General features: G+C 50.7%; 6 protein-coding genes across 6 annotated transcripts; 3 read left to right on the top strand and 3 right to left on the bottom strand.

Annotated features, from left to right (window-relative positions):
- Positions 1-628: 628 nt before the first annotated feature.
- On the bottom strand, positions 629-1857 carry NUU61_008113 (mitochondrial 37S ribosomal protein mS35; the record flags this gene model as incomplete). The annotated part of the gene is made up of 2 exons (XM_056658638.1): positions 629-1230; positions 1299-1857. 2 exons carry the CDS (start codon positions 1855-1857, stop codon positions 629-631), a joined length of 1161 nt encoding a protein of 386 aa, XP_056508931.1.
- Positions 1858-2099: 242 nt separating this feature from the next.
- alg13 (N-acetylglucosaminyldiphosphodolichol N-acetylglucosaminyltransferase catalytic subunit ALG13) lies at positions 2100-2841 on the top strand (the record flags this gene model as incomplete). The annotated part of the gene is made up of 3 exons (XM_056658637.1): positions 2100-2421; positions 2529-2667; positions 2721-2841. The coding sequence occupies 3 exons, from the start codon at positions 2100-2102 to the stop codon at positions 2839-2841; spliced, it is 582 nt and encodes a 193-aa protein (XP_056508930.1).
- Positions 2842-3623: 782 nt separating this feature from the next.
- Positions 3624-4917, top strand: NUU61_008111 (actin-related protein ArpA; the record flags this gene model as incomplete). The annotated part of the gene is made up of 3 exons (XM_056658636.1): positions 3624-4391; positions 4486-4800; positions 4855-4917. The coding sequence occupies 3 exons, from the start codon at positions 3624-3626 to the stop codon at positions 4915-4917; spliced, it is 1146 nt and encodes a 381-aa protein (XP_056508929.1).
- A 1647-nt stretch (positions 4918-6564) lies between these two features.
- On the bottom strand, positions 6565-7050 carry NUU61_008110 (DUF3602 domain-containing protein; the record flags this gene model as incomplete). Its single annotated transcript, XM_056658635.1, has 1 exon — positions 6565-7050. One exon carries the CDS (start codon positions 7048-7050, stop codon positions 6565-6567), a length of 486 nt encoding a protein of 161 aa, XP_056508928.1.
- Positions 7051-10756: 3706 nt separating this feature from the next.
- Positions 10757-14247, top strand: NUU61_008109 (putative U1 snRNP complex component Yhc1; the record flags this gene model as incomplete). Its single annotated transcript, XM_056658634.1, has 13 exons — positions 10757-10874; positions 10933-11019; positions 11074-11196; positions 11329-11444; positions 11558-11724; positions 11776-12072; positions 12306-12489; positions 12815-13098; positions 13172-13194; positions 13391-13492; positions 13578-13706; positions 13757-13834; positions 13898-14247. The coding sequence occupies 13 exons, from the start codon at positions 10757-10759 to the stop codon at positions 14245-14247; spliced, it is 2058 nt and encodes a 685-aa protein (XP_056508927.1).
- Positions 14248-15440: 1193 nt separating this feature from the next.
- On the bottom strand, positions 15441-17740 carry NUU61_008108 (transient receptor potential ion channel family protein; the record flags this gene model as incomplete). The annotated part of the gene is made up of 2 exons (XM_056658633.1): positions 15441-17317; positions 17374-17740. 2 exons carry the CDS (start codon positions 17738-17740, stop codon positions 15441-15443), a joined length of 2244 nt encoding a protein of 747 aa, XP_056508926.1.
- Positions 17741-19996: the final 2256 nt, after the last annotated feature.

Raw genomic sequence — 19996 nt, 5'->3', positions numbered from 1 at the left:
TATGTGTACTTCTTCCCCTTGTCTTTTCTTTCTGCTCACTGTGTTCTGATACGGTTTGGTGGTGACCCGGTTGATCTAATTCATGGGATCTGATCCTGGGGTGAAAAAAAATGTGTGCGCGATCTTGTTCTCATCTTGTGTGTTTCACTTTGTGTCTTTTCGTGCATTTCCTGGAGCGAGATGGACTGGTCCCGTCTTCGGAGGTTCCCTTGGATCCCTGAGGATAGGATGTCTGTCATATTCGGACTTGGAAATAGTGGATTCAGCGGCCGGCAGGATGGACCCGACCGACTTACTGGCTGCGGACATAAAAATGAAATACAGTTCAAAATTTACTCGGGTTTCCTTCGTAAGGATTGTAGATGTTGAGCAGATTCGACAACTACTGAGTGGGAACAGACACTATGAAAACAATATGCCCACAAGTTGCGAAGGAAATCGAATGGGGAGAAAAAAGATAAAAAGATAAAAGATGACTATAGTACATTGAGAAGTTGGAGCCGATGAGACCTCCTGAAATATGCGCCCGCGCCCTCACAAATGTCTGAAAAGCAGCTTTTTCCAACACACCCGCATTGTAAAGAAGAAGAAAAAGAAAAAGGCATATACATAGCCAACGGGGCAGCCTTTATCGGCGAGACGACTTCTTCCCTGACCGGCCGCCAACCTTGACAGCAACACGCTCCCGCTCATCGGTAGCCTTGGCCTTGAGGGCAGGGTTGAATTCTGGCAGGGCCTGGAAGGCGTTGGAGACGACTTCATTGCCGTTCACGAGAACACGCTCGGCATTTTCAGCACTCACGCGCTCGGCGCGGCGAGCGGCCAGCTGCTGACGACGCTCTTCGGTCATGTTCCAGGACTCTGGGAACTTTTGCCGGATCTTGGGCTTGTGGTGGCGGAGGTCGAGCGGGATATCAGCGAACGAGTCCCCTTCCTTGGCTTCCTTGATCAGCGAATTGACGAGATCGGCCAGGTAGCGCTTGTTCTGGGCGCTCGAGTTGAACTTTTCGCAGGACATCCGGACGATATCGGTTTGCGGGTTGTAGCGCAGGCCGACCAACTTGAGGAAGGTCTGGCGCTGGGCCTCGGTGAGATGCTTGGGGGTCAGGTCTTGGGAGGCGAGCTCCACGACGACCTTGGGCTCGGCCGGGTGCTGCTCTCCCATGTATGTGGTGTAGCGGAAGCGCAGAATATGAGTTTCAGAGGGCAGCGTGAAGGGTTTGGCCAGCTCTGTTCGGGAAATTCCAAGTGTCAGCCAGAGTCCCGAGACTTTCATTCAGGGGCTGGTTTAATCATACTGCTCAACATCGGCATATCCCACGCCGTAATCCTAGCATACTCGCGCAGCTCACGGTGTAGCTCGAGTTCGGCATGCGCGGCCGAGGTGATTTCGTCGTCATTCTTGTTTGTCGGCCCATCCGACGCATGAGCCAATTCATCCTCTTCGTCTTCGGCCCAGAAGCCGCGAGGGATACCACGTTTCTCCTCGGTGTATATGGGGGCATTCCTGTCAACTTCGCTGACTTTCTTCTCAAGCTCAGCAAATGCCGCCGCTCGCTTCTGAGGATCGTTGAAGGCGGCAACCTGCTGCCGATTGTCCGCGTCAAACTGAGCCCGCTCCTCCGGAGACAGCATGTCATACATGGACCGCTGCTCCTGAGTGAGTAGGTCTGGTGAATACTCGGCCATAGGAGGGAAGTCTTCTGGCCGAAGTTCCGGAGGGGGAGGAGGAACCTCCGGGTCTTCTTGAATAGAATTGAATCGGGAGACAGAGAACCACCGGACAGAGAGAGGCCCTGGGCCCCTTCGGCCCAGAAATTGGGCTGACCGAGTCAATGACCGTGCTGCCGAGGCCATTGTTGCGGATGTGCTGGGGAGACAACTAGAGCAAATAGATGTTTTCCACTTTGCGCGAAGTTCGCTGCCTCACCGCCTGGCGCTATACCAATTTAGGGTCTGCGCGTATCATCATGTCCACGTGATATAGACCCACGTGATATCGCCATATACAGCTCTACGGAGGCTATTTGCTTCACTTTCAATACGCCCCTTCGTTGATGTGGTACTGATCCATATATGAATCATCCACAGCCTGTGTCATGAATTCTTCAGCCAAATCTCCTACAACCAAGCTATGCTTCGTGACTGTGGGAGCGACAGCCTCCTTCCATGGACTCCTTCAGCAAGTCCTTGATCTGCACTTTCTGGCCACACTGAGCCAATTTGGCTATACCCATCTGCTTATTCAATATGGAAGGGATGGACGCTCAGTTTTTGAAACCTTCCTGGCCAACAATCCCAGCGAGCGACATGGCATCATAGTCGAGGGCTTCGATTTCAACACAGCGGGGTTGACCAAAGAAATGTACAGAACAAGGGCCGACCATGAACGAGGGACTGGGCTAGTTGTCAGTCATGCCGGTGAGTCTCTTTTCTTTCTTTCTTTCTTTTTTTTGCGCCCCCGATATGGTGTTTAGTGCACCTAGGGTATGTGAGGCCTATCTTGGCGGTGACTTACTCTTTCCTAGGCACTGGGACTATCCTGGAAGCCTTGCGATTAGGTGTGCGACTCGTCGTTGTCCCCAATCCCGATCTTGCCGACAATCACCAGGAGGAGCTGGCAACTGTTCTGGACAAGCAGAACTATGTGATCCGTAGTTCTGTCCAGTAAGTGACTTTCCGCCGCAGCTTACGTGCGTTTTGTTCTAATCGCTAGCTAGGAATGTGGCCAAGGCAATTGCCCGAGCAGAGTCCAAGAAGTACCGGTCGGCAGGTCCATCTTCTCAGGAGGCAGCCTACACATCTGCTGCCCTCAAGGATCAACTGGGATTCCTGGACTGAATGGGCTATATAAGACTTGCAGATTGGCAATGTCTGGACATTGGGCCAGGGGACCTTTGCTTTTTGCGGTGATAGCATGACTTGATGATCAGCAACTTGGGAATGAGGGTTGCTTCTTGGGTATTATCTGTATATCTTGGTCTCTGTGCATAGCCTTGGCGTTTGGGTGGAATTGATCTTCTATTATAAGAAATTTCTTTTAATACCAGGCCAGACTGGAGGTTGCTAGACCCAGATCATCGGGCTTAGTATGAGTGTTGCCTCTATGGCTTGTGTAGCATTGGTCTTGACACCAGCAGAGCACAACGATATAAAATATTGTTCTCTTGATCTGTTTTGATTCAACCATCTCTTGCACATTTCTGTAGTCATTGTACTGTTCCACATACATCTATCATCTTTTGACTGAAAAATCAGGAATTACTGGAGGATACTGCCTCGAGATTTTCTTTGTTTTAGAAAATAAAAACACTATTCTGGTTATTATATAGACATATCTTGCATATAAAAGTAAAATAAACAAGTAAATGGAGTTGAATTGCACTCGGACCACCTAAAATGGTGCATCTTCACTGGCCCAAGCTCCTTGTTGACAACTCCCGACGCGAAACCGCAAAACTCTCTCCTGACAGCGACCATTGACCCTGCATGATTCCTGAACACCGACCTCTCCCCTGATCTTTTGAGTCGCCAATTCTAGGCCGAGAGGCCGTCTCACATACTCGCGCCTTTCCTCTCCGATCTCCGACCTCAACCCCCGTTCACACCCAACACCCCCCGCAATGGCTGAGGCTACCCTCCACAACGTCCCGATTGTCATCGACAATGGCAGTGGGACCATCCGGGCAGGGTTTGCGGGAGAGGAGGTTCCCTCGTCGTATTTCCCGTCGTTCGTCGGGCGTCCCAAACACCCCCGGGTCATGGCTGGCGGTTTGGAAGGGGATACGTTCATCGGGCAGCGCGCACAGGAACTACGTGGACTGCTGAAGATCCGATATCCGTTAGAGCATGGTATTGTTACGAATTGGGAAGATATGGAGTCGATTTGGCACCATGTCTACGAGAGCGAGGTCAAGACCCTTCCCGAGGAGCACCCGGTGCTGCTCACCGAGCCGCCGCTGAACCCGCGCGCCAACCGCGACATCGCCGCCCAGCTCATGTTCGAGGCGTTCAATGTGCCTGCTCTGTACATGTCCATCCAGGCCGTGCTGTCACTTTACGCGTCTGGACGCACCACGGGCGTAGTTCTCGATTCTGGGGACGGGGTCTCCCACGCGGTCCCGGTGTACGAGGGTTTTGCCATCCCCAACAGCATTCGAAGGATCGATGTCGCCGGTCGCGATGTCACGGAACAGCTGCAATTACTGCTGCGGAAGTCCGGCCATGTGCTGCATACCAGTGCCGAGAAGGAGGTTGTGCGTATGATCAAGGAGAAGGTCTGCTATGTGTCGCTGGACCCGAAGCGGGAGGAGAAGGACTGGATGAACAGCTACCACAAGTCCGACTCGAAGGGAGTCGATTATTCCCTCCCGGACGGCCACAAGATCAAGGTGAGTGGTGACCACGCGCGGCTCAGTTGCCCATCTGCATATATTGCAGAATCTAGAGGATGCAGGCTGACCTGTTGTCTCTTTTGATTTATAGATCGGCCAAGAACGCTACCGCGCACCCGAAATCCTGTTCGACCCCGAACTCATCGGCCTCGAGTACCCCGGCGTGCACCAGATCGTCCAGGACGCCATCACACGCACAGATCTCGATCTGCGCAAGTCACTCTACCTCAACGTCGTGCTTTCAGGCGGATCGACACTGTGCAAGAACTTCCCCGACCGGCTGATGCGCGAGATCAAGAGACTCGCCGTCGAGGACATGAAGATTCGTATTTCGGCGCCGGCGGAGCGCAAATACACTACGTGGATCGGCGGCAGCATTCTTGCTGGCCTGAGCACGTTCAGAAAGGTATGTGAGATCCGCATCAGTCAGGAACGCCATTGCTTATTGATCTCATTTTAGATGTGGGTGAGTGCGGACGAATGGCACGAGGACCCTGAGATTATCTTCAAGCGGTTCGCCTAGACGATCATCTGCCATCATGCTGGCTCTTTCCGGGTGTATCGCCGGACTCGCCTCAAAGCACTGCCGCTTATGTGGGTGCAGCGATGGGCCTCTTTGAAAAGGATGGCATATTGGCATATTCACCCTGCAAATCCAGCACATCGACGGAGAGAAAACATCTTGTCCATTGGAATTGATCATGGAGCCATCGGGCCTGCATGACCAAATACGCCGATCACCGATCATTCCGAGTCGCAGTCACACCCGCGACTTTTGATACCCCCCTTTCTTCTTTTTGTCCTCTCCTCCCCCCGAACCATGTCTATTTACATGATTCACTACGCTTGGTCTTTGCATCCCAGCTCGCCTATTTGTGAAAATACAATGTCTTTTTATGTTGAATGTGCGGAGCAGATAGTATACATTCTTGTGATTTAGATTTTCAAGTTTCACTCGGGATTTATAGAAACGCCTTGTCATAACTGTGCTTGATTTGAACCAACTTAAGCAACATTTCTACTATGTTTGCAGGTAAATCAACCGAGTCGATCAACGATATAATCCTCGAGACAACCATTTCTGACTCGACTGCCTCTATGCTGCCTTGCACTCTATAACTATAAAATCCACACAAAATAGACACAACCCTTGCGCCACGATCAGAGTTATGGAGAAGTGGATCCGTTGTAAAAACGGAGATCGGAGTTTTATTTTTCCTTGACCCCCTTACCTAGCATCTTATGTAGTCGGCAGAGCTTCTAACAATAATGGAGGCATAGTTCGAGTGTGATAGAACCCATATACTCTTACAAATATAGTTCTTTGAAAAAGAACAAAGAAACCGTTTGCAACCAACAAATAACCAGCGGTTGCCACCGGCTCCCATCGGCTACGACGTTGTAAAACTCCAGTGCGACTCAACCGGATTCCGAATGTCGCCATCCACACAACCCTGGAACAAGAGTACGTCTTACATATCCACAATACAATTATAATTTACAAGCTTTCATAGTAGGAAAGATAAATGGTACAGTAGAACAGCCAGGATGAGACCTGAGCACGTTTCCATTGTTTGGCCCATGGCTAGAAAGTAGTAGCTCGGGGCAGTATCGCGATATGGGGGGAATATGTAGTCAAATCAAGACTCAAAAAAGGGAAATAAAAAAAATGGTACAGGACTCCGAGAGATGATTCGACGAGACTTATAAGTCTCCGATGGCGCAATCCACGGGCACATGAAAAGGGTCGACAAGAGAAGAAAAGAAGAGACGAGAAATAAAATCACCCCAATTCGCGAATCTGGCAACCTGTGGCGAATGCACATGTTCCATGGTCCCGACTACTAGAAAGTAGTCGGGCCATTGTTGAGAGGAAAAACGCCGAGGTCCCATGATTGGAGTGAGTTCTCAATGCACATAGAGAACACAAAATCACAAAGGAAAAGCCTCCGGTAGGAAGGGTGTCAAGAAAGACTCGGCGATGCCAGTGTGTTGGTCTCGCGCGAAGGGGGTATCGAGTAGACCATCGGGGATCAACAGGGTTAACATCTGCTTTCCCTTAAGGTGTAGGAGAGAAGAAAAAGAAACGAAGTCGAGAGAGAAGTGGAGAGGAACTTTTGTGGTTGTCGTCAGGTCGTGAAGATTGTGTTCATCAATGGGTCAATCCCATTTAGGCGGCGCCCTTGAGCTTGCCCCAGCCCTTTTCGAGACCACGGCGGGCCTTGTCACGCGCGCGGTCCGCCACCGAGCCGGCACTGCTGTTGGTCGTGGTGCTCCCAGCGGAGTACTTGCGACTGAGACTGGAGCTGGCGTCGTCGCCGAAGATGGTATTGCCAGCACCGCCGCGGCCGACATGGTAGACGGGGGCAGCGCGGCGTAGGTCGCGCTCGAGTTCCTCGTCGAAGCTGAAGATGGCGCGTTCACTGCTGCGGTGGACGTTGCCAGCGCCGCCGCGGCCGGACACAAAGGTCGACGGAGTCCGCGAGTCGAGGCGGGTCAGCGAGGCGGGACCCGTGGCGGTGCGCGAGGGAGTGGTCTTGGTGTTTTTCAGGCTAATGACATTCCCGCAGCCGCCGCGGCCGGTGTAGACGGCAGGGCGGCTGGTGTGCGGCACCGACGGGTGCGGTTCAATGACGCGGTAATTGGAAGCAGGCATGGTGAAGGGAAATTCGAGGTGAACACGGTGCAACCAAGTAAAATGCGAATTGCAAAGAAGAGGGTAGACGAGAAACAGAATAGACAGTCTAAGCTGTGCAGGCTATGATATCCTGTCCATGTGAGGCCAAATGTAAAAACTTTGCGTAGCAATTATGGAGCCGGGCATCGCGGGGCGGGCATTATATATAGTCGAGTCATCACGGTGTATCCGAGGCCAGACACGACATCCATGGGTCACACGCTGCGGGTGGGGCTGGTTGCTGTAGGGATTTTATTAAAAAAAAAAAGAATTTCGTCATTGCTTTCAGGCAGCACGGTGGAGATACCCTACACAGTCAGCAGAGGATGCTGACACAGCAGAATTGGGTGTGCCAGCGTGGGGATTTTGTGGGAGACCCTGAGGATATGCTGTTGCTACTCCACCCATCCTCCCTCGCCGCTTTAACGCTCCCCGATCATCTGACCACGCACCGTCGGTGGCAACACGTAAGAGAAACCGGCGCAGCCACCAATCACAGGCAGCAACAGCACAACCTGGGCAGCGAGTGGGTTTTGTGGGGGTAATGAAAACTCGAAAACCACTCAATCCAAGGCCCAGAATCACGCACTTGACTGTGTAATACTTACCATTCACCGCCAAGATTGCTCATTTACATAGTGATCACGTCAGGTGCCCTATAGGCCCTAACTCATATACTACATCCTCACTATACACTCAGTCTACTACAGTCTACTACAGTCTACGAATTGCACCATACCGTGACATAATTTCCATTCAGCCTGGCGCAATCCCTCAAATCGCCCTAACGCTTCCAAGGTTCCCATGTCCATTTCTTACCGTACAATTTCAAGGGGCTGATCCACGCACGATGACCCCATCGCACGCAAATTTGCGGGATAATTCTTCCCACTTAGTCCGGGCTAGGGCTTGACACTACTTTGTTAGCGTGGCCCCGGTACCTGAAAAAAAAAAAAAAAAAGAGAGGGAAGATCATCTGCAAATAATTCACGCATACCCCCTTGAATAATGTGTGGCAGAGAGCAAATCGTATTGCCCTGCCGAGCCATGCCCAGATGATGCCCAGAAAGAATCTTCAACCGCGCCACTCCCAAGAACTCCTTTGCTTTTTTTCTATTGTTTCTATTTTCTCGGCGCATCTTCCAAGGCAACATCAAATGTGAGTCCCCCCTTTTTTTGCTAATTTTGGCCCCGGAAAACGAATGGTACGCCCCCCAGATGCAACAAATGCAAATTACGAAAGACCCAAGAACAGATCAGCCGAGAGGAGAAAAATGAGACAAAAAAAAAACCATGCTGAATGGCCGAGAGATCCGAGCGGCGACTTGGTAAATCACATCTTTTTTGACACTGTCTGTGCGGCTTTTCCCCAGATTTTCCTCTTCCCCAGACTCCGACAGGCCAAGCATGCTCTCTGTCTCTGTCTCTGTCTCTCTGCACGGAATTTGATCCCTTGACCTCTGATCACTGACTGATGATCCCTCACCTGGTTGTTCAAACCTATGGATCTTAATCACGCACCCCCTGGGACTGATCCTCGGGAACCTCGCGCCGAGGAACTATTCCATGAAATCATGGGATTTGACTTGGATTTCGCGTGGAGAAGACACCGTTGTTCCCAGGTGCGAATGACTGCGCCTCGCATCATTCAGTCATTCTCAGGCGGGACATGCTTTGATGTAGCAGTCACACTGTCTCTGCTGTAATTTAGTCCGTGCCCTTACTGGGTATGTACATTGGTGAAGAAGCCGAGACCTCGGTCATGCGGGATGTAACCGAACGTCATCTCCGATACAGTGAACCCTAACGGCAGGTTCTCCGACCATTCATTTCCCCTCCCCCTTCTCCTCCCCGAGGCAAACTACATTACTGTACGTACTTTGTAGTGGAGACACTGCCAGATCCATTTTGACCGCCACGCCTCCAACGGGATTAAATAATAGCGCGCAACATGACACATGATTATCGTGATTTAGGTGGTCGAGACCGGATAGGAGCCGGGTCAGGGGATGCCGGATGATGCAAGTAGTACATGCTGAGTATGACTTGGTTCTGACTGTCCCAGGCTTGAGCTCGCCATCCGGGACCCCTCGGTAGAAAGATTCGGGATTATGGCGTGATCTGGAACAGGGATTTGGGCTGGCAGCGTGTAAACTTCAACGGGATGTCGGGGAGGTGGAGGTTATTGGGGTGAGAGAGACTAAGCTCATGGGATTTCTATTTTGTCGGAGGGGCTGCAGCACAGACTAGACGGATTGCTAACGAGACTGAATATAGAGCCAGGAAATTAAATCCCTTCCGAGGTTATTTAGGCATGGAGACGTAATACTTATTCTATTCTATTCTATATAAAATCCCTCAGTTACACAGAGACCACCAAGACTTCCTGGCCCTGGTTCGTGGCTCTGCTTGGAATGCTTAGCTGACTGCTGCCCGACGTTTCGTTGATTGTGGACTCGCTGCTGTGCGACGGTGAGGGTCATTCATAATGAAACCGCGTCATTGAGGAGATTCAATCCTCGAAATCTTCAAAGGTCGGTCCTACTTTCTTGTCCTTGCTGATTCCGGTCCAAAGATTTTATTTCTACCGTCAGCATTCACTTCAAACTTGATCCTCTCACTACTCTTTCATAGTATCTAGATTTTGATCACTTCCAGGGTGTCTGCCAATCAAGTCAGGACCACCCAGGCAAGACATCTATCGTGAAGGATAACATAATGGCGAGCTATTTTTGCGTGTACTATAACTAGACGCAGAATTGACAGGGTCTATAGAGTTATATGAACCGCATCCTTCGCAATGGAGAAATTTAGAAAATTTTTCTACCTAAATCGCTACCCACCCATCTTAGTGCAATAATTTTCATGGAATCTTTTGCCCATATGGCAAAATTAGAGATACAAGAACTGGATTCTGCGTCCTCTCAAAGTAGAGATAGTGGATATGGGGATGCGGTATAAATATGTTGGCCCAATCACATGGACTAATACTGTCAAGATATGCTAAGTGCCGTAACTCCAGCCAAGCCCACCTATCATAATAGGGCCCTGGATATAAAGTCCATGGAGTGCATGAGGTTGTCAGACCCTCATGTGGAAAATCGTCGGGACACCATCTCTTGGAATTGATCTTGCTCTAGTGATCAATATACATAGATTGGATTTGAATTTTAGCCACGCCTTTAGCCAGCGATATTACATATTACCGATGGTCTCGCGCTTTATTTCCATCATTGGGTATATCTTCATTCATACCTTGGGAGTGTCGGAAGAAATCATGTAACTCGGGCCTCCCGAATCCAGCGACACCAATGCACTTTTGAGTTTGAGATTCTACTTTCTACACACGAACTACTGTATAAGAGAACCAAACAAGTGCAGATCAGAATCTCGAGGGCTTATCAAAGGTCTTCCAGAGTAGCACAAAGTAACACAAGGCTTGAAGCAGTTCTTGCAATCCCCATGCTTTGTTGTATATGAGCGGAGTCTTTTTAGAATGCCCAGAGAATTTAAGATAGCGCAAGTATGTACTGTAGGATGCGTTCTAAACGACTGTAACTACCAACTACAACAGGATTTCTTCTTTAGTATATCTATCACCATGCTATTTTTGCTTACTCCTATGTTACAGTGGCTCAATCTGGGCCCGATTTCTCTCTTTGCCCTGGGTTACTTGGTCTACCTAATGGGATTGGGAGTCTATCGAGGCGAGCATGCAACAACTCCTCCATTCAATGCTGAACTAATTATTGAGATAGTCTATTTGAGCCCATTGACCAAATATTCTGGCCCTAAACTAGCTGGTACTCACATTCTCCTCTCCTCATGGGCAAACTTGCATCCATCTGCTAACAACCCCAGCCCTAACCACCCTGTATCAGGCCTACTACGATATTTATCACACAGGCCAGTTCTTCAAAAAACTGGACAAGCTGCACCAGGAATATGGTTTGTTTACCCTTCTCTCAATACCCCCAACGAGCAGAAACTGATTCCCCCCAGGTCAAATTGTCCGCATCAACCCGCATGAGATTCATGTCAACGACCCCGACTTCGCCGACGTCCTTTTCACCGGCAACTCCCAGCGCCGAGACAAGTACAAATGGCTGGAGCGATCAATTCTGCGTAAGCCGCATCCGCATCTCAAGAACCGCAATGAAACGATAATGATTTAAAAAAAACAACAAAAACAAAGCCAAAAACAACAGTCCCGAAATCAACCGCCGCAACCGTCCCGCACGACCTATGTGCACCGAGAAAACTTCAACGGTGACCGGTTTGCGGCTGTCGATGCCATGTTCGGTCTGGCGTGGACCCTGATGAACATGCTGCCGCTGTCGATTATGGGATTGTTGTATCCTGGTCTAATCTTGGTCTAAAGTCCCTGTGGAGTATGCATCAGGTGAGTTTCCTGCGATGTGGCAGTTCGCCTTCTGCTTGTTGTCCCCTAGCTGATTTCGTCTTGTTTTAGCAATGAATAAAACAGATCGAGGAAATTTGGGCGAGCAAAGAAAACGCCGACGGGGCCGATGCCATGATGTTCCATGGGATCTTGAACAGTGATCTGCCGCCGGAAGAGAAGACCACGTATCGGCTGCGACAAGAAGCCCAAATGGTAATTCTCGCGGATTCTCGCGGGACAAGACAGCAGAGGTGAGTTGTAGTTGGGCATTCAATCTCTTCCGTTACGCCGACTGCATAAAGCTCGGGTGTGGGGAGCCCAGCAAAAACCCATGATAAGAAATCAACCATTGCTGCAGCTTGTACACTCAGCGCTATCACTTATGAGCTCCTAGCCAACCCAGACAAGCTCAAGAAACTCAAAGCCGAGCTCGCCGCCGCACTTCCTGACCCGAACAGCGTGCCTTCACTGGCGACCATTGAGAAGCTCCCCTCTCTGAATGCGGTCATCGCCGAATGTCTTCAAGTTCACCCGGGGGCTGGCTTGTATGACCCGCGTGGCTCCGGACAACACCATGGTGTACCACGACAAGGCTGCTGGTAAGGAGTGGGTGATCCCTCCAAACACACCCGCCACGATGACCGCGCTCCCAGTGAATATGAATGCGGCCATTTTCCCTGACCCGTACAAATTCGAACTCGAGCGCTTTCTGGAGACCCCTCGGATCGACCGTTGCCTGTTGACGTCTTCTTGAGGAACTCGGATGTGTTTGGGGTGAGTTCCCGGCAATCTCCTTCTTTTCAAACCACTCCAGCTGATCAATTCAACACAGGTTTAACCTTGCCTATGCGGAGCTGTATATTGTGCTGGCGGGAATCTTCCGCAAGTATGACCTTGACGATGGCTCAGGTAAACAGATTGGCCCCACGCTGGCTTTGTATGACACTACTCGAGAGCGCGATGTGGATGCGGTTATTGACCTGCTCGTGCCTTTTCCTGCCGAAGGAAGCAAGAAGGTGCGAGTGGCCGTCAGGGAGTAGAGTAAGCAAGAGTATAAACAGGGTGGTCTAGGGGTGTGGTCAAGCTTTCGGGTAATTTGAATTTTGTAATCAAGAAGAGGGGATGTTAGCGAGAGATCGACCACTTTCTGGTGGTTGAATTGGCGATTGCATGTCCATTCACTGATATGGGGAAGCGGTCTGCCGATATACTTGAATAATTTATTTCGGGTCTATATTTCTCCATTTCGCTGATATTCTTACCATTGAAAATAGAAAAAGAGAGTACTTCAGTTTCTTACCTCCCCACAATAAACATATTTAACTACTTTAATGTGAAAAGCTGGCCAATCCAAGTTTCAAGCAGACACCAAGTTGTCGAGAGTGGCTCTTGTCGTCCACAGTAGCCATATTCTGCCACCCAACACCGCCCCAACCTGCGCCATGGCAGCTCAGCGACCAGTCGGACTCTGCGTATCCATTCAATGCTCTGCCAGGCTACCAAGCGCATTGCCCCGAGTGCCTAGCCGAGATAACATCATCCACGGAAACTAAAGTCCCAAGAAAGCGTCTTCTGAGCAACTCGTCTCCTGAACCGGAATTTTCCTTTTTCGCGCGACAGCAAAAGTATTTGCTGAAGCAGCTAGCAAGATGCCGAAATATAAGTTCCCCCTGGTCCTATAATACCCTTGATCTGCAGGCTGACCTTCTATGTACTCTTTTGTAGGTCTCCCCAGACTGACACCCCAGACTGGTGTGGACTGCCTCCCCACCAAGCGATCAAGCAGTGTTGGGATCGAACTCGTTCCGAACGCGGTGCGACACGATTGATATGGCACTTTTGAGCTCTATACCTCGATGACGATGACGAACAACATTCTTCTGTGGCTGGATCGCTGACTTTTCTTTGGGTTTGCAGGCGACTACTGCGATGTCTACCTTACGCATGACTCGATGAGCGTGCGCAAGGCGCATAATGCTGGCCGGAACCATTTGAGGAACGTTGTGGAGTATTATCAACGTATGTACTTGGAACCCTCTGAGAAAAGAAGGGTGGATACAAAGGAGTTGTGTCGGGCGTGGCTAACCTTCCAACCCATGTGCAGAAATCGGCCAGGAAAAGGCACAGTCGGTCATTGATTCGATTACCTCGTCCTACGCCGCGGAGGGCCAGCCTTTGCCCAATCCTGCTATGGTGCCGCCAGGAGCGTTTCCGCCGCCGTTTGGCTTTCCCGGTATGATCCATAACAGAAATTCATACTGGTCTTCTACTAACCTCATGCAGGCCGACCCGGTCAAGTGCCGCCTCCTCCCTTCGGAATTCCGCCGCCAGGTGCTCCAGGCGCACCAGGACTGCCGCCTCGTACGCTCTCCCTGCCTTTTTCACATCACTTCTCTCCCAATATATAGCAGCCTGCTAACATAGATACCTTGTTTTTCAACAGCCCCAGGCGGCCGCGGTCTCCCATTCATGCCGCCCTTCCCCAATGCCTCCGGAACCCCGCCCACGGGAGGTTTCCCCCCGCCCCTCCCCAACATGCCCCCAGGCGGCGCAGCCTTCCCCCTCCGCCTGGCGGCCTCCCGCCAAACTTCCCCGTGCCCCCGCCGGGCGCCGGTGCCTTCCCTCCCCCGCCGATGCCCGGCCAGCCTGGTATCAGCCCGAGTCCCGGCCCCGGCCCCGGTGCTCCGCCCGGCGCGTCGAACTCTCCTGTCCCGACGGGCCCGCGCGCGTCCGAAGGGTATGGCCCGCCGCCGGGGAGGGGAGACCGGTGGTGATTTTCATTGCTCCCCTTCTCTTCTCTCTCCGTCACACAAACTCTCTCCCTCCCCCACTTCTCCTTTGAACAGCCCCTCTCATCCTCTCTTTTTACACCGGATTGCAGTGAACGCCTCGCCTATCCACCCATATCTTCTCATGATAGGGTCATAGACAGTCCCCGCCGGTACTATCTTGCCACGCCTGATCATTTCTGTCGGAAGGGGGGTCCAGAGAGGAGTTGCGCAACTAAAACCATGGGGGCCAAGATCATCACTTGTTCTTTGTCTGTTGTATAATAGCGTTTTCTTTCTTTCTTTTTTCATGTCATGTCTCCGAGAATGCTTCCTGGCTTCTTATGCTGGGATCAACTGGCGCACCGGGTATCTACCAGATCATATAAATGTGGGTTTTTATGGGAATGATAAAAAAAAACAATCCTCGCGCTCCATCCGTACCTGAAGTAGATAGATATGCCTACACATTCCAAGGTTGATACCCTAAATGCTTACATGCTTACCTCGGTAGAGCATATCAAGATAATCTATCTCTTTCAACAGCCAAATGAAACAGATTCATCATGTTTAGACACTAGGACTAGGTTCCAGAGTACATGCACGTACATAGAAACGCAAACGCCCGAGGAGCAACGCAAAAAGAAACAAAAGAAGACACAAAGAGAGCAAGGCAAGGCAAGAAAAACAAAAACAGAAGAAATGGAAATGTATATTTGCGCTGGACCACAAAGAGCCCCAGCGAGCCCACAAAAACCCCAGGCCAATTCCCCGTTATCCCAAATGCATCAGGAACGCCGCGTGGTAGCAAGAGAAAGAAAATACACGTCGAAGCACGAAAAAGGTAGCTTCAGAACGAAGGGGAAGAAAGGAATAGAGAAAGAAAAGAGAAAAGAGAGAAAAACAAAAAGAAAAAAAAGATGGGACGGAGGAGCATAAGATTGGAACTTGAAAGGGGTCCACTCATTATAGTGGAGTCAGAAGAGAAGTAGGCTCGGCAATAGTCGACAGCAGTTGACTTGGGGAGGCAGGAGAGAAAAGAAGGAAAACAAATAGACCGAACCAGGGGGGATGGTGGATGAGAAAACATTCATAGACCATCGCTACCCCGCGCTAAAAAATCACATAGCTTCATGTCAGGATAGAAGTAGATAAAACGGCAAAACAAGGCACAAGGGCCTCTTTTTCTCTTCCCTTTTTCAGTGGTCATAACCAGCTCCCCGTTGCCATGGACTGGCATTGTTTTGTGCGCGGTAGTTGGTAGCCAAAGCGGATTGCCCCACTGGAGCATTGTCGTAGCTTCGGGCCGCTGGCGAGGGAGACCGACCGAAGTGGTCGTAACCCGGCGGAGGACCCCGGTGACCCGAGGCGCCAGTGGGGAACAGCGGCACGGATGGGTCAACCGGTGATGGCGGGGGCTGGTTGCGGGCAGAATGGCTGTTGGCATTGCCCGTGTCCAAATGGTGCGGTTGGCCGACGGTGGCGCCGTTACCACTGGAGATAGAAGCAGAGTCATCATCGAACGGGTTGTTGTTGTTGTAGTGACCTGCGCCAGCCTTGTCATCACCACGCGCCGTAGCACCCAAAGCATCCAACTCGGTCGTCAGCTGAGTTTGCGACTTGATGAAGGAGCCGCGGTCGTCTCGCATCGGCTGGTACCGGGTGTCCGGGTTCTTCGACACGACAGCATAGATGGAGGCGATCAAGACGAGAATCAGAAGAACAAGAGCAAAGGCGGCATTGTAGACAAAGAACAAGAAACCCATGATGGCGACCATCATTCCGGGTGGGTTGAAAACATCCGAGAAGACCAGCAGGAAAATAGTGTTGATGAAGTTGATCACAGCGATGGAAATGTTGTAGATGTTGGTCTTCTTGTCCATCCACGGACGGAGAACACATACAGCAACCAGCATGGCTGCATCAAGAATCACCAAGGCCACGGTCTGAACAACCGGAGCGGGCTGGGCCAGACCAATGAACATGCCCTTGATGAGGACATAGGCCAGGACCGGAACGACGAAATAGTATGCCGTGGCCCGGTATTGCACATAGAGAAATCCCCACTTGTTCAGACACGAAGGATCGGAGTAGAGAATATATGCCGGGTTCTTGTGCATGGTGACAGAACGCTTGGCCAGTCGGATCACCTTTTGCGCCGCCCAGCCGAGTGCGAGAAGCAGAGAGAGGAACATGACAATAGCCAAAAGGATCTCGGCAGGGGAATCACGCTGAGTGAGCTCCCAGAGACAGAGGACACACATTTGGGGGAAACCGATCAGGGTCAGTCGGAACAAAATTCCTCGAGTGACAACCCTCCATCCGTTGCGGAAGTCTTGGAACTTGTCACTCTTCATCTTGCCGTGCTTAACGAGCAATTCGCAGATACCCTTGAAGGCGGCTACGATCATGATCACAAAGCAGACAAAGACGAGGAAGAAGATAAGGCCAGTCAAAAAGATGTTTGTCTCCTCAATGGCCGCACGGAATCCGACACGCTCGATACCGCGAACGACGAAAAGTTTTTGGTTGGACTTGCCATCGTTGTCTTGCCGTTTCATGAGAGGCTCAGCGGCTCTTTTGATCAAGTTGACCGCGGGGGCAATCAGGTCTCGCTTGCGCTTAAGAACCTCTACCGAGGTGTCATCGAGCTGAGACAACATCGTCGAGGGAGTTCCACCCGTCGCACGCTGATACCAGGTGGCGATTGTTTGGAGAAAGCCGACACGAATAATACCCATACTCCATTGGAAGTTTTGCGTCCAGGATTGAACAATTGGAGGCATATGAACCGAAGTCATTCCGATCATAGCCTGGGACTGCATGAATCCAAACAGGGAGAGCGCGTTCGCCGCAACGTGGGCCGCAGTGTTAGAATGGCCAAGCCCCGAGGTAATTGCGGATGCGGTTAGGCCTAGACCAGAGATGAGTGCAGTGACCCACGCGACCCCGACCTGGTAGACTGTTTTGCCATTGGAAAGCTGAGCTTCGACACAAGCAATCTTTTCCTTCGTGTCGGCCTTTGTAATGACAATTCTCACTTTCGCGTCGAGATCAGGGATTGTGTAGGCGATGCCTGTTTCCAAGTCAGTATTTCTTCATTCGCGATTCCCCATTTCACACACGACTCACCTGGAATCGACTGAATGGTGTTCTTGTCCAAGTCGAGCGGAACCGGTCCAATATCCATCGGACCCGGAGACATCGGACACATTCCCCAGCCCTTGTATAAGCAGGGGTTGATCGTCTGCTGGTACGCTTGCTTGCCATACGCAAGGATGGTGACGTCCGCGATGACCTTGCCATTAATGTATGACACGCCATTGAACCCAACTTCGAGAGAGCTGTTGCCGGGGTAAAATTTGACGCTGAAGTATTTCGCAGTGAAGTTGCTACTTTGCATGCAGACGTTTAGCGCGTTCGACTCGAGGAGCTTGACGGCAGACACCATCGGCGCCAGAAAGGCGACGAGACAGGCGAGAAGCGGTATTAACCTCATGATGAATTCTAATCAAGTGTGGGAATGTCGAAAAAAGTCGGGGTCAAGGGGAAAGAAGAAAGTAAGGATAGTAGTTGTGTCACGATACTTCAGAGTACCACGTTGCCCACCGCCGGATGCGGAAATCTCCAGACGGCCGAGGTGATGATGTGGAACTAGATTGATTCCAAGCAGCCCCAAAAGCGGCCACGACAAATGTTCTGACGTCGCAAAGATTCGAGATTTGATAATTATCGATGCGCTTTCACAGCGACATGGGGAAATCGCGGTGCGGGATCAACTGGTGAGACTGGGTGTGAACGAAGGGGGATCGGGAGGTCGGGAAGGAAGATGAACGAAAGTCGATGGACCGAAATCCGAATGAAAGGCGAAGAAGTAAACTGTCTGGACCAAAGCCAGAGTCGACGAGCGAGTGAAGCGGCGATACCCAGTATAGCCGGAAAGGGAGGAAGTGGAGGTCGAGGAAAAGGAAGTATCCAAGACCTAGGAGGTGGCACTTCCTGGGGGATCACAGGAAGCGATTCTCTGTCTCTCTCGGGGACAGAAGAGATAAAGAAAAGAGGGACAACGAGAGAACGAGGGTGAGATGGGGGGGAAGGGGAGGTTGGCGATTTTGCCTCTTGTCTCAGGGACACAATGCGGGCCAAGGGGAATGGGGGCCCTGTGGTATGTCGTAAATTACGGTAAATGACCGTATGAGGATCCAGGCGGCTGGCTCTTAACCAATCAGCGGATGGTATTTGGGTTTAAGTTCGTTTTCTGGTGTTCCTTTTGCAGACCTCCTTAGGGGAGGCCACACTTCCCATCTCCAACGCCTTGATGAACGATCTATATTTACCTTACAAGACAAGAGGGGAGTATTGATATATCCATGTGCTCTGATTATCTGGAAGTCACCACACACAGGTTCCTCCAAAGACCAAAATTGAAAATGAGTCGCACACGCGGCCCCGTGGTTCTGGGCCCCGGAAGCGGTGGATGGATCGTGGCGGGTTCGGGCGGGTCTTTTGGCGTCCTGGAGATTTGCTCTTGGCTCGTGAACCATAAGCCGTGGAAAAGGTGGAGGGAATACCACTCGAGCATTGTCTTTGACTGGGTGTCTGTTGCGGTGGACCATCTTCACCGACCCGTCAGCCATACCGCTCCCGGGGCCTTGATTTTTCTGCTCGCGACCGTGTATCTTGTCTGCCTAGTACTAATCCAAGACCTGCCCAGGAGTTGGGGGTCATTGGCGCCCAGATATTTAATCAAACTCCAGGCCTTCATATTTACCAGGGGGGATGAACGAAGCATTTTTACTTGAATTCTCCATGGATATCTACCTGTCGAAGCATGGATCTGAGGTCATCACGAGTCCTCGATCACAGAGTGGAATTTTAATTAGGCTCCCGCGCGGGCTGGGAAGATCATTTTGTGTTTGGCAATCTAAAATTGACAAATTATTTCCACTAATTAATGGCTGCAGATATCCAAGTATATATAGTAATAGTGGTATCTAGTAGTATACAGGGGATATCAAAGTAAAGGAATCAGATTCTTTAGCGCTGGCGTAATTGCACAGCCTCGTTAGCTTGAGCCCGTGCTCTCGAAGTGTCTGCTACACAAGCCATGTCTCAGACATGACTTTGTTGCTATTTGAATGCTAAGATGTTGTTCTTTGATCATGCACTTTCACCTTTTGTTGTTCGCGGCTAATTTTCTGAATTTTCTGAAAAAAGATTTTTTTTTTTTTGCATATATACTTACTGTCGTCAATTTTTGATGTTCCTGTACCATCCCCTGATCGTCATTCTCCGTGTTGATCAATGTGCAGATCATAGCGCTTGAGCGTGTGTCATGACGTCGACCTGGTGGCCCTGTGCCGCGTGCTATATCACCCTGGAAGATGAAAGACCGCATTTGCCTCGCATACATCGAGTACCAAGGGTCGCTGGCTGTCACCGTACGTAGCCATGGGAGGCCCGGTACTATTTTTAGCTCTGTCTGGTCGCCACCGATACTCTATGTAGGTGAGGTATACCCAGTTGCATCCATGGATGAAACCTCTGTCCATCTCAGTGGCGATTAGATTACTTGGAGTACATACCATAACCCGGGGTGAGTATACAACCAGCCGTAATTTGAATTTGTATTTGGGTTTCTTATTTTCTACTCGCACTCTAATGACATCGATGCGATGGCAAAGATTCGACTTTACTTGACCTCTCACCACCTACAGAAAAAAATAAATCTTTACCCAGTAGATATAGCTGGCGA

This window comes from Penicillium alfredii, assembly GCF_028826965.1.
Source record: "Penicillium alfredii strain IBT 34128 chromosome Unknown utg000010l_segment0_segment0, whole genome shotgun sequence".
NCBI classification, from domain to species: Eukaryota; Fungi; Ascomycota; class Eurotiomycetes; order Eurotiales; family Aspergillaceae; genus Penicillium; species Penicillium alfredii.
This window is presented reverse-complemented; position numbering and strand designations above follow the sequence as displayed.